The 14,486-nt window shown below is 43.7% G+C and overlaps 1 protein-coding gene and 1 long non-coding RNA gene across 2 annotated transcripts in view; one reads left to right on the forward strand and one right to left on the reverse strand.

Annotated features, from left to right (window-relative positions):
- LOC120996057 (transmembrane protease serine 4-like) overlaps positions 1-5,201 on the reverse strand; it is a 37,596-nt gene extending 32,395 nt beyond the window's left edge. Inside the window, exon 1 of the mRNA XM_040425735.1 lies at positions 5,051-5,201. Coding sequence (XP_040281669.1) covers positions 5,051-5,053 — 3 coding nt within the window. The 5' untranslated portion in view covers positions 5,054-5,201. The remainder of the gene's footprint in view (positions 1-5,050) is intronic.
- On the forward strand, positions 86-14,120 carry LOC120996064. Its single transcript, XR_005777718.1, has 3 exons — positions 86-317; positions 1,443-1,447; positions 14,110-14,120. It is a non-coding gene; the product is annotated as an uncharacterized LOC120996064 (long non-coding RNA).
- The last annotated feature ends 366 nt before the right edge of the window (positions 14,121-14,486 follow it).

Genomic DNA, 14,486 nt, shown 5'->3' on the forward strand with positions numbered 1-14,486 from the left:
AATCCGCAGGGAAATCTGTGAGGTCGATCCGCATCAATCAGTGTGGATTTACATGCGCATTTGATGCCGATTTTCCGCATGCCGATTTTACTCTCCCCATTGAAGTGAATGGAGAAAATCTGGTCAGGAAAAATAAAATAAATTGACATACTGTGGATTTTAAAATCCGCATGGTAGGTCAAAATCTGCGCGGGAAAAAATCTGCATCTTGTGCATGAAAATTTCAGATTCTCATAGAATACAATATACATGACCTACGGTGCGAATTTTCCGCGGGCAAATCCGCCCGCAATCCTGATCATGTGCATTTACCCTAAGTCAACCAATACTTAGTATAAAGCTCTGCAATCATGTCCGTCCCTGCTCCCCATTTATCCTCCAGCTCGAGCCCCTGTGATCTATTAAAACAGTGAGACCGTCTTTGTTGACCGTGGCAACCAATCAGATCAAGGCTTTCATTTTTCCAGAGCAGTTTAAGAAATGAAAGCTGAGCTCTGACTGGTTGCTATGGGTTACAAGGACAGTTTTACTGTTAGGCAGTTTTGCAATATGTGGAACTGCCCTTAAAGTGGGTTTATACTGACTAGCCCTTCACCGTGGTGCAGCAACAGGACGATTAGGTTTCACATTTACTCTGCATTTTAAAAATGCTGTTGCGACCAGTTTCTTCCACGTAAACCAGTCTATGTTTACAATGTTGGGTTGGGTAACATTCTGGTTTCGTGACCACAGCAGCCGATCACGCCATTGTGCTGTGAACAAAGAAAAACTTTATTGCCCATAGCAACCAATCGCAGTGCATCTTTCATTTGTCAAGAGAAGAAAACAAAATGAAATCTGCGCTCTGATTGGTTGCTATGGGTACTACAGAATTTTTTATATATATATTTTTTGAACTCCTTTATAACCCCCCAAAAGCAAGACACGATACTGGGGACTAGGGATGAGTGAATTTACTTCGGATGAAACATCGGAAGTTGATTCGCATAAAACTTTATTTCAATACTGTACAGTATTAGAATTTATTGGCTCTGATGAGCCGAAGTGATTACTTAGCGAAGCCTCGCGAGACTTCGCGTAGTAACTTCATAAATTGATTTCCAAGGTACCACTTAAGTAATAAGTGGTCATCCAAATGGCTTGAAAAAGCGCAACAAGCGCGAAGCGGCTGTTGCCCTCTAGCTGTGCTTTGTTCGCATCACGCTGATCTTTTTATGTGAATAAAGCTGCAAAGAGTATTCTTGGTGAGTGCCGCTTTCTTTCTTCTTGCGTATAGGCTAACACATATTACCGCTGTCTTTATAATCATATATTGTGCCCGTAACTAAAGAAGTAATACGTATATTAGCTTTTTGAGCAGATCTGTGTGGTGAAGCTATAGTACATAGTGTATAGGACACAGCTCTTCCCTCAACATGTCTAGGGGAGGGTGTAGAGCACAGGAGGGGTTACAAAGCAGTGCTCAAAGGTTTCAGCTCCACCTCTTGGTGCTCCAACTTGCTCACTTGCATATGAATAAAAACGCAGATTTCTCTGCAGCTGTTTAGCATACAGACAAAAGAAAGGTATTGTTTTAATCAGCGGGATGAGCCCTACCAGGCACGATGTCTGGTTTAATAGGCTTGTTTCTGGCAATATAGGCGCTTGAAGAAAGTCAAGACCTCTCTATACACATCAAATGGTCAGCAGGCTTGTAAAACCTGCCGTCATTCATCAAATGTGTATAACCACCTTAAAGGGGTATTCCAATTAGATTAAGTTATCCCCTATCCACAGGATCACGAGAATGGGTACTTCGTACCCCCTGCAGCCGCCCTGAAATGAACGGAGCGTCTGGTCACATATGTGTGCAGCTTCTCCATTCTTTTCTATGGGAGTTCTGGAAATGGCCAAGTACAACGCTCCAATATCTCTGGGATTCCCATAGAAATGAATGGAGCGGCTGTACACAAGCCTGACCAGCCCCTCAGTTCATTTCAGGGGGGCTGCAGGGGGTACGGGGCCCCTGTTCTCATGATCTGTGGGGGTCCCAGTGGTAAGACCCCCACCGATCTAATAGTTATTCCTCTATCCTATAGATAGGGGATAACTTAATCTAACTGAAATACCCTGATTTAAAATGGCCATCAGCATCCTCTCCTAGAATGTAAGCAGGATTGTTTGCCTCCGCTTGCAGGGCAGCCTAGGTGGGTGAGGGACATGGGACCGCACTACACACTACGCTCTGACTCTTGCATATACTACACATTGGTGCATTCCTGTCAGGCTGCTCAGCCATGATGGCATATCATAGGCAAAATCACATCATTACCATCTACTGTAGGGCGGTATGGTGCAGGGATCAGCAACCTTCAGCACTCCAGCTGCTGTGAAACTACAACTTCCAGCATGCAAACATGCTCAGCTGTACTTCTAACTCCCATAGGAGTGAATAAAGCATTCTGGGGGTTGAGGTTTCCAAACAGCTGGAGTACCGGAGGTTTCCTATCCCTAGTGTAGTGAGGCCCTATGTCCTCAGCCCTCTAGGCAGCTCTGCAAGGGGAGGCAACCAGTCCTGCTCACATTCTAGGACAGGTTGCTGGCGGCACATCATATCATGGGCAGTACTTTCTGTAAATCAGCAGCAAAACAGCTCGGAGCGATGCAGATTCGCCAGGTGACAGATGAAAAAAACGCTCTCATCTGTGTCACAAGTCATCAATAATGTAAATACACAGTAATATACAGGACGTTGCATTAGAAAACTGCTGCTTGTAGCTTTCACCATGTTCATCCATAGATTTATGCCATTTTTACAATCAAATTCAGGCATTTTCACAATTTGTACGCCTGTCTTGATATCCCCTGTGCCGCTGGAGGATGCTCTTAATTTATGACAAGGCACAGGCCTAGTGGTTGACGTAGAATTCGGTCGCAATTTACGCCAGAAAATGATGTTGTAAATGAAGACAAGTGTACCGGAACCAATAGCCCCGACAACACAACACCATGGCCCCTTTTTTGAAAGTGGCAAGGGTGGCATCAAAATGGCATTAAAAAAAACACAGAAAAATGGCATATAAAAACTATTTGCAGTCTTCAATGCACATCTGGTCCCCTCATATAAACTTCCTGCATGGACAGGATGACCTGCTCTGCTGCAGCCAATAATTGGCCTCAGAGGTGACATGTCCAAAAATGACATGTGACCCAGCAGTGACTGCAGAGGCCCCATCCGTGCAGGATGCTTACATGTGGGGGACTGGAAGTCCAGTGAAGACAGAACGGGAGTGTCGGACCCTGAATGAAGTGATGAGGAGCAGGTAAGTATAGTGCAGGTCCCACTGGGGGGTGGGAAGGGATAAAAAAAAAAAATAGAAAATCCTGAACAACCCCTTTTAGTCCATGGGCACACCATATTTTTACTTAATTTAGAAAGGTAGTGATTAGAAAAAACACAACTCTAAAACAGGATACCTATGCTCTTGTCCGATCTCCGGAACTACCATAGAAATGAATACAGCAACCATGCACACGCCCGAATGGCTGCTCAGTTCATTTCGGGAGGAATCTACTAGGTACAGGGCCCCTGTTCATGATTAGTGGGGGTCCCAAAGGTAGAACTACCACCAGTCTGATAGTTATACCCTATTCTGTAAATAGGGAATAACTTTATATAATCGGAATACCCCTTTAAGAGTACAGCCAAAGGGTGCGGCTGTGCAGCAGTTTTGCGGGTTACCCTGCTGCCAATAACAATGAAGAGTGAAAAAACAATTTGTGCTGCGGCACACATGGCCGAGTAGTCAGTCGTATCACGACTCTATCTCAATTTCCGCATAGCCGTGCTACGTGGCCGAACTCCTCTATGTTACACTGGTGTGATGTGGTATAGCTTAGTTTACAACGTCCTGCTCATTGGGCCTGATGCACACAGCTGTGTCCGTATTCCAGCCTGCAAAACATTGATCCGCAAAAAATACAGATCCTTCCGTGTGAATTTCTCATTTTTTCTCATTCCCATCAACAGATATGACCATTCTCATCTGCAATACGGACAAGAATAGAACATGATCTGTAATTTGTAGAACGGAAACAAGGGGTCGGCTAAAAAAAAATCAAAAAAAAAATCTGATGCATGCATGGTCCACAAAAAAGAATGGATCAGTGTGCTATCTGCAAAAAATGCAGACAGCGCATGAATGAAAATCACAGTCCAAGCCTAAGAGCTCATTCACACTTCTGTTTTTAATTTTAATTTTTAAATTGAACAAAACCTTGCCAGTACATTTGAATGGTTTTGTTCACATTTCATGTTTTTTTATACATGTCGGTTTCTTATGCACATAACTTTTTTCAGTACGCACCATAATCCGACAGATCTATATAGGTACCGTTTTTAGCCCATGGACTTTAGTGGTTTGACTGAGGGGTAGTCCCATGAAGACAACTAATCTCTTTATTTACAGGATAGGGGATAAATGTCTGATTGCTGGGGAACCCCTAAATAACTGTAATGGGGGTGCCCCGTGCTCCCCGTTTGAATGGAGCGGCAGACATGCATGTCCACCGCTCCATTCAACTCTATGGGACTGCTAGTACTAAAGCTTGGCTATCTCCGGTAGCCCCATAGAGTTGTATGGAGCTGCAGCACCCATGTATGAGCGCTGCCCCATTCAAACTAAAGAGCACGCCCCCTTGTTTTTGTGGTTGGCAGGGCCCCCAGCTGTCGGACCCCTGACGATCAGGCACTTATCCTGTTCTGCGTTTGCATGGTTCTCATGTGCCTATTTGTCCTTTCTGTATCATCTGTATTTCAGCAACATTACAAAAGCAAAAAAAATAATATAATATAATCTCTTAAAACAATATGGAACAAAAACAGATACAATATGGAAGCAAAAATCAGAGTGAATTATAAAACAAAACTATTGGCATTATGCATTTTCATACGCACGTGCGAATCAACCCTAAAATCCAGAACACATGAAAGCCAAATCTGTTTCTGCTTGAAAGGAACTACATGGGCATCATCCACAATCAGGTTAGGGAAGCCACCAAGTACACTTACCATGGTGATCCTAGGATGTCAACCTCTCCACTGCTCAATCCAAAACGTATGGGACTGTACAGGACTATGTCTTATGTGTTTGCTTCTAAGCCCCGTCTCATGTTTTTCTACCTCGGCATGTCAGTTTCCTTGTTTCTCTTCCTTATCTGCATGTCTATTTTATGAGAAAAAAAAACACAGGAGTATTGAAAGTTGTCAAACTGGAATCCGGGGTTTAGCCCTGCCCTACACACCATGACTTCACAGCTCCTTCCGCCCTGACTCATCTGAACATGTGAGAGGCTGCAGTGACCAGACCTGACTCCTTACTGGAAGCACCAACAATGGCCGTCAAGCTTCTTCCTTCATTGTTCGAAACAAGGAAGTAAATCGGTCAGGAATAGGCTCACTTTCATGGTCACCTCTGCTCCGGGAAAATATTGCTTGTTGCTCATAACCGGAAACAAATAATTTGTGCTGTACGTTGACCGCCGAAAAAAAGACGTAGATCTGGGTATAGCAAATCTGTCTGTATTGTATGTAGGGGGGATCTATTTTACCCTGTCTAATAATCCTCCTTTGGCCTCATGCACACGACCGTTGTTTTGGTCCGCATCCGAGCCGCAGTTCTTGTGGCTTGGATGCGGACCCATTCACTTCAATGGGGCCGCAAAAGATGTGGACAGCACTCCGTGTGCTGTCCGCCTCCGTTGCTCCGTTACGTAGCCACACAAAAAAAATATAACATGTCCTATTCTTGTCCGTTTTGGGACAAGAATAGGCATTTCTAAAATGGGCCGCCTGTTCCGTTCCGCAAATTGCGGGAAGGCAAATGGGCGGTTTCCGTGTTTTGCAGATCCGCAATTTGCGGACCACAAAAAACGGAACGGTTGTGTGCATGAGGCCTTAGTTTGATGTTTGTCAGTAGAATAATGTGTTCGGGTATGTTCACACAAAGCAAACACACCGCATATTTTCCATTGTGGAATCTGCTGCATTTACAGTAGCAGCAAAGTATGGAAACATTGCAGGTGATGGCCAACATGGACCTGCAATGACCCACAGGAGAAGAGCTGGGAGGAAGGGAGTGGTAGTTGTGGCACTAATTGGAGCAGTAGGGGTTCGCCATGGGCCATGCAGTGAATGGAGAAGTGCAACCTGTCTTCCCATATGGGAACACCCTGGTATTGGAACTTCTGCCTGATGGTGGCTGTGGTGCTCTTGATGCTAGAGGTATGTGGTGTATCACTGATCTGTTATCCTACTTAAAACTTAACTTTTATCAGATAATATATATAAAAAATATGTCCCACAATAATAGTAGTGATGACTGCATGTAGAAAGAAACACAAAACTCGCCCAGGCAAGTAAAGGCAAAAATTACTAGGCACTACGTATATGTATATACCACATCAAATTACGCATACGTAGTCCTGTAGCATAGATAATAACACTATGGTTTGACCACTTATTATGATCACCACTCACGGTTTGTTGCATGGAAGATATGTGATCATGGTATTCAGGCAGCTTGGGTGATCAATTGGATCTGTAGTGGTCCCCTTGATCTGCTGAAACAAATGTGGTTCCAAGTGATGTTAGGTTGCTGAGTCGCTTGAGGCAGTAGGTCAGGTAGGTAGGAGAATGTCCCTGATGAGCTATTATTCTCCTGCCTAAAAGCGGAGAGGTCTCCCGCCTATGTGCGGGAGAATCACCCCCTAAGGAGCGACCCCACTTCTCGGTGGCTATCCCTGTTATTCTGGCCCTGTTGTTGTCTCCTAGTGCTGGCCTGTTCTGGTGTTTCTTTCAGAAGTCGTTCCCGACGCGTTTCCTCTGACAGATGATGCTGTCAGATTCATCAGGGGTAGAGTGGATGATGTGGATACGGTATAATAACCGTCAGCTCAATCGCTTTTTTGGTGGTGTCCCAGCTAGATTGCAGTCCAGGTATGTGGTGATGGGGTACAAGGCAGGAGGCCTAGATGATAGGGCACGGCGGATTAATGATGGAGTCAATGACCAGGCCCGTTTGGTTGAAACAAACAGTCTCTTTTTAATAAATAGATAGATAAATAAATAGATGCTAGTAATCCTTCCCAAATCTCTCTCTGCGAGTGCTAGCAATCTTCCCAAATAACCACAGGCGAGCAATTCCATTCTCATCAATACTTTCTGCAATGCTCAGGCTGCGGGGTGCAGATCTCAAATTCGGATGTCCAGTCCGTTTCCAAAGTGTGGTGTGCTCCAAGCTATATACCATTTCCACAAGCAGTAAAGACCTTTTCAATAAACGTGTGTTACCTTATTGTCTTCGATACACACCCTTGATGGTTCCAAACCTCCTGTATCAACCTCAAGCTTTCTTTCTCTCAGTAGTATTTTTTGAGTTTAGTTGCTTCCCTTGGGTAGCTCTTCCAATCCAAGGGATTAAGGTTCCCAGGACTAGGTTTCTCCTTGGGCCTACTTTTCAGCAGCTCACAGATACACGTGTTGCCTCTTGCTCTGCTGGCTAGGCACTCTGTACTCTGCAAGTTGGGGGGGGGGGGGTTAGAATCTCAGGAGCAGCCTATCTCCCAGCAACCTAACCAGGACTGTTAGTGTTAACTATTGATTGCCTATAGACAACCATTAGGGATAAACGGTGTATAAAGAATTGAGTACTTTAACAATGGATCACAACATTAGAATAAGGTTAACTCTTTTGCAGCGATCCCCTGCGTCACTGCAGACCTAGTGGGGAAAAAAATTTCCGAAAAAATATTCCATTGTTGCAAAATGTTTGTATGCATAAAGGCAGAATAAAGACATATTTCCCAATAAGTGGTTCTTACAGACTAATCGGTGATTGTGAGCCAAAACCAAGAGTGGAGCCTACACAAAGACATGTTATAAGGGAAGGATCTGCACCTGCTCTGTGTTTAGAGCCGCACCTGGTTTTGGCTCACAAATCACTGACGTGTGAATGAGGCTTTAGGCTGGGGATGGCAACCTTGTCTGTGACACCAAAGATTGCTGTGTAGCAGTGCAGCCAATTGACTGAATGGAGCTGTCTCCCAAAAAAAACATAATACCAAGTGATTAAAAGTATCACAGTGCGGTTCACTGTGACAGTTTTGGCCGTGTAGGCTGGCTGCATGCCCCTCCGCATACTGGCTGCAGGCTGTCTCCTGTGTATGCTGGTTGCTTGGGGCTGCGTGCTGACTGCAGTGTTTTGTGGCACTGCTGTTGCTCTCTCCTTGTCTGCATCTCTGTGGCTGATGTCTCTGGTGCCGTGCGGGCTGGCTGCTTGCACCTTGTATACTGTCTGTGGGGTTCCCCGTGCATGCTGGCTGCGGCCTTGTGTGTAAACTGGGTCTGAATTTGGATGCTTCTCTGTTTGTCACTGTGACACGGGTTGTTTGTGCTCTGGCGTACTGGCTGCGGTGGACTCCGTGTATGCTGGTTGCCAGGGGCAACGTCCTGTACTGCAGCCTGTGTGTTTTGTGGTTCTGGTACTCCTGTTCAGGTGGGGTTAACTTTCCCTGATCTGTGCCTGGGTGTGGCTTATCAGGTGTCCTCGTTAAGAAGCTATTTCTACCTGTGAGCTGTTGGGCTTGTGGTCAGTCTTTCTTGTGTCTTGCTGGGTGTAGCACCTCTCTGCTCACCCAGGAGGTCAGTGTGTCTTCTGTCCAGTGCCTTACTGGGTGTAGCCCCCTGCTGCTGACCCAGGTTTTTTTTTTTCCTATCTGCCCTCGTTTGTCACCTGGTAATGAATTGTTGCTGCTTTGTCTGATACAGTCCTGATCAAAAGTTTAAGACCACTTGAAAAATGGCAAAAAATCATATTTAGCATGGCTGGATCTTAACAAGGTTCCAAGTAGAGCTTCAACATGCAACAAGAAGAAATGGGAGTGAGACAAAACATTTTTTGAGCATTCAATTTAATGAAAACAACGAATAAACTGAAACAGGCTGTTTTTCAGCTGATCAAAAGTTTAGGACCACACCTCCAAAAAAAAACTAAACCCCCCCAAAACAGAAATCCAACTTCCAAACATCAACTCAGTAATGAGTAGCTCCGTCGTTATTGTTGATCACTTCAAAAATTTGTTTCGGCATGCTTGATGCAAGCGTTTCCATGAGGTGAGTGGGAACATTTCTCCAAGTGGTGAAGATGGCCGCACGAAGGCCATCTACTGTCTGGAACTGTTGTCCATTTTTGTAAACTTCCCTTGCCATCCATCCCCAAAGGTTCTCAATTGGATTTAGATCAGGGGAACACGCAGGATGGGCCAAAAGAGTGATGTTATTCTCCTGGAAGAAGTCCCTTGTCCTGCAGGCATTGTGTACTGTAGCGTTGTCCTGTTGAAAAACCCAGTTGTTACCACACAGACGAGGGCCCTCAGTCATGAGGAATGCTCTCTGCAGCATCTGGACATAGCCAGCAGCCGTTTGACGCCCCTGCACTTCCTGAAGCTCCATTGTTCTACTGAAGGAAAAAGCACCCCAGACCATTATGGCGCCCCCTCCACTGTGGCACGTAGAAAACATCTCAGGTGGGATCTGCTTGTCATGCCAGTAACATTGGAAACCATCAGGACCATCAAGGTTACATTTTTTCTCCTCAGAGAATAAAACTTTCTTCCACCTTTGAATGTCCCATGTTTGGTGCTCTCTTGCAAAGTCCAAACGAGCAGTTCTGTGGCGTTCAGGGAGACTAGGTCTTTGAAGACTTTTTTTGTTTTTGAAGCCCTTCAGTCTCAGATGCCGTCTGATGGTTATGGGGCTGCAGTCAGCACCAGTAAGGGCCTTAATTTGGGTCGAGGATCGTCCAGTGTCTTGACGGACAGCCAATTGGATCCTCCGGCTCAGTGCTGATTGAAATTTTTTGGGGTCTTCCACTTGACTTTTTTGTTCCATAACCCTCAGGATGATTTAAGAAATTCCAAATGACTGTCTTACTGCGTCCCACCTCAGCAGCGATGGCGCGCTGTGAGAGACCCTGCTTATGCAGTTCAACAACCCGACCACGTTCAAAAAGGGAGAGTTTTTTTGCCTTTGCCATCACAACGTGTGACTACCTGACAGAAAATGACAATGAATCCACATCTTTGCACAGATTTGGCCTTTTAAACGCATGTGGTCCTAAAATTTAGGTCAGCTGAAAACAGCCTGTTTCAGTTTATTCGTTGTTTTCATTAAATTAAATGCTCAAAAAATGTTTTGTCTCACTCCCATTTCTTCTTGTTGCATGTTGAAGCTCTACTTGGAACCTTGTTAAGATCCAGCCATGCTAAATATGATTTTTTGAAATTTTTCAAGTGGTCTTAAACTTTTGATCAGGACTGTATTGTGGTTACCTGTTCTATGATGTTTTGTGCCTGTCCTGTATGATGTGTAGCCTAGCAGTGCTCTACTGCATCTGATGGATTCTGTCCCATGTCCTGTCTGGCAGTGCCTACTGCTTCTGATACTTGTCTGTTCTTGTCTGCCTGTAGTTTCTTTCTACTTCTGTTCCTATCCCGTGTTTGTCCTGCCTTCATGAGAGGATCCCTGGCTTCCCCGGAGGGGGATTTTCTAGTCTGTGTGTAGAATCTCTGCCTGAGACCGCCAAGCTTCCATCCCACTTGGGGTCCAGGCATCTGCTTCTGAGCTGGTTCCCGTTTGTCTTGTCTGTTCCATGTCCTGTGTTTGCTTGGGTTCCAGTTCTGTCGTCTGTTCCATGTCCTGTGTTTGCTTGGGTTCCAGTTCTGTCGTCTGTTCCGCTGGTGCTTGCACCAGTTGGTTCCTTGCAGGTAGGGGCCAAGTGTACCGGGACCTTCCTGGAGGTGCGACCAGTGAGCCCTCGGCCCAGTTCATCCCCACCACCAGGGGCTCTGTGAAGAACGTGGCTCACTGTCTCTCAGCTCTCTGGGTTTTGCCTCTGGTCTGCCTGTGCACTTGGTTCTGTGGTAGTGCTACCATTATTGCCTACCTGCTTACTGTCATGTGCTTTTATTACACTTGTAATAAAGTTCACTGTGGGTCCTTGGTGTGTTTTTGCCTGTGTCCTGTTCGCATGACGTCCCGGAGGTCTTCCTTGGGCCTCCGGCACGTGACAAAGTCATATACTCTCCAAAAGGGTACCACTGAAAATGTCAACTCATCCCGTAAAAAAACAAGATCTTGCACAAGACCATCACCAGAATAATAATAAAAAAAAAAGAGGCTCGAAGATAATGGCGACACAAAATATAGATATAGAGAGAGAGAGTAAAAGTGTAAATCAATGTGTAAAAATAGCAAAACTAAGAAACCAACAAAAAAAACTATATAAAACTGGTATCTCTGTAAACTTAGTGACCAGCACGATAAAGTTAATGTGTTGTTTTTCCACATGGTGCACTGTGTTCCCTAAAAAGCAATGGCCGAACTGCTGCTTTTTCTTTATCCTGCTTCCCAAAAAGCAAAATAAAAAAGTTGTATGTAAACAAAATAAGTCCTCACACATCTCTGTAGAGAGAAAAATATATAACGAATGGTTCTCAGAAAATAACTGTACTACTGCCCCAGAGGTTGATCTATATGGGGTGCCATTTGTTTGTTCACAGTGCATTTTGTATAGACAAATGGGGTCATTTATCAAACTGGTGTAAAGTAGAACTGGCTTAGTTGCCTATAATAACCAATCAGATTCCATCTTCCATTTTTGACAGCTCCTTTGAAAAATGAAAGGTGGAATCTGATTGGTTGCTATGGGCAACTAAGCCAGTTCTAGTTTACACCAGTTTGATAAATGACCCCAAAGTTCATTTTGTAGAATTCTATTTCACAAAATGACATTCTGTTTGCCAAAATTAACAGAATTGTATTTTGTTGCACAACATTCATTTTGTGACACATAATTCTACAAAATGCAGTTTGTGTCAAAGTGTACTGTGAACAAATGGCGCCCCTTAGTTACATGGAATTCATTTTGTGGCACAGAATTAATTTTGTCACACAGAATGGTAGTTTGTGACACAGAATGTCATTTTGTTACACAGAATATTATTTTGTCAGACAAAATGTCATTTTGGTACACAGAATACAATTTGCCGCACAAAATGAATTCTTTCTATACAAAATGCATTTTGTGTCACAAAATGCACTGTGAACAAATGGTGCTTCATAGATTGAAAGCAACATGGGGCCTGTAAACTAATTCATCAAAATCTGTGCTGCCAAAATGTGGTCTTTCCCTTTCTGAACTCTGCAATGTACCCAAAAAGCAGTTTACCTCTACATTTAGAGCATCTCTGTACCAAGTAGAACCCATCTACTAGTTTATAAAGTCTGGCACGTATCTGTGCAATTTTCATTTTGCATGGTCCGCTGCTCATTAATTGATGCAAAATACCTGTGGTGTCAAAAATGCTCACTCCACTCCTTCATAAATAACTTGAGAGGTGTAGTTTCCAAAATAACATCACTTATTCGGGTACCTCAGGGTTTCTGCAAATCTGATGTAGTTTTAAAAAACCATACTAGCAAAATCCATGCCCCAAAGGCCAAATTGCGCTTCTTCCCTTCTGAGCTCTACCATGTGCCCTTACAGCAACTTGCATCCCCACATCCTTTACATGAGCCTCTACTTAATCACAGAGCCTCTACAGTTGGTTGGTCAGTGCTGTATAAGGCTACTTTCACACTAGCGGCACGGACCTCCGGCAGGCTGTTCCGTCGGGTGGGGACCGAATGGCAGTCTGGAGGCACACTGTCACTAGCGGCAGGACGGATCCATCAGGCTGTTCACCCGACGGAACAGCCTGCCGAAGGTCCGTGCCGCTAGTGTGAAAGCAGCCTAAGTCTCCTGAAAATAAAAAATCTGGGGATAATGCAACATTTTATTGGAAAAAAAAAAAATTCTTTTGTATTTTCACAGCCAAGTGTCTAAATTATTTTAAACACCTGTGGGGTCAAAGCATTCACTATACATCAGGGGCTCTTCAAATGTGACATGGTGCCCAAAAATCATTGCAGCAAAATCTGCTCTCCAAAAACCATATGGATCGCCTTCCTTTCTGATCCCTGTGCTGTGCCATACAGCAGTTTACGACCACATGTGGGATGTTTCTGTAAACTGCATGATCAGGGTAATAAATATTATCATTTGTTTTGCTATTAACCCTTGCTTTGTTACAGGAAAAAATGATTAAAATGGAAAAACTGTGAAACAAATATAATATTTATAAATTTCCCCTCCATTTTGCTTTAATTCCTGTGGAACACCTAAAGGGGTAACCAAAATGCACATTTATTAACCACCTCAGCCCCCAGTGCTTAAACACCCTGAAAGACCAGGCCACTTTTTACACTTCTGACCTACACTACTTTCACCATTTATTGCTCGGTCATGCAACTTACCACCCAAATGAATTTTACCTCCTTTTCTTCTCACTAATAGAGCTTTCATTTGGTGGTATTTCATTGCTGCTGACATTTTTACTTTTTTTGTTATTAATCGAAATTTAACGATTTTTTTTGCAAAAAAATGACATTTTTCACTTTCAGTTGTAAAATTTTGCAAAAAAAATGACATCCATATATAAATTTTGCTCTAAATTTATTGTTCTACATGTCTTTGATAAAAAAAAAATGTTTGGGTAAAAAAAAAATGGTTTGGGTAAAAGTTATAGCGTTTACAAACTATGGTACAAAAATGTGAATTTCCGCTTTTTGAAGCAGCTCTGACTTTCTGAGCACCTGTCATGTTTCCTGAGGTTCTACAATGCCCAGACAGTACAAACACCCCACAAATGACCCCATTTCGGAAAGTACACACCCTAAGGTATTCGCTGATGGGCATAGTGAGTTCATAGAACTTTTTATTTTTTGTCACAAGTTAGCGGAAAATGATGATTTTTTATTTTTATTTTTTTTTTCTTACAAAGTCTCATATTCCACTAACTTGTGACAAAAAATAAAAACTTCCATGAACTCACTATGCCCATCACGAAATACCTTGGGGTCTCTTCTTTCCAAAATGGGGTCACTTGTGGGGTAGTTATACTGCCCTGGCATTCTAGGGGCCCAAATGTGTGGTAAGGAGTTTGAAATCAAATTCTGTAAAAACTGACCAGTGAAATCCGAAAGGTGCTCTTTGGAATGTGGGCCCCTTTGCCCACCTAGGCTGCAAAAAAGTGTCACACATCTGGTATCTCCGTATTCAGTAGAAGTTGGGGAATGTGTTTTGGGGTGTCATTTTACATATACCCATGCTGGGTGAGATAAATATCTTGGTCAAATGCCAACTTTGTATAAAAAAATGGGAAAAGTTGTCTTTTGCCAAGATATTTCTCTCACCCAGCATGGGTATATGTAAAATGACACCCCAAAACACATTCCCCAACTTCTCCTGAATACGGAGATACCAGATGTGTGACACTTTTTTGCAGCCTAGGTGGGCAAAGGGGCCCATATTCCAAAGAGCACCTTTCGGATTTCACTCGTCATTTTT

The sequence above is a fragment of the Bufo bufo genome, chromosome 1 (assembly GCF_905171765.1).
Source record: "Bufo bufo chromosome 1, aBufBuf1.1, whole genome shotgun sequence".
NCBI lineage: Eukaryota > Metazoa > Chordata > Amphibia > Anura > Bufonidae > Bufo > Bufo bufo.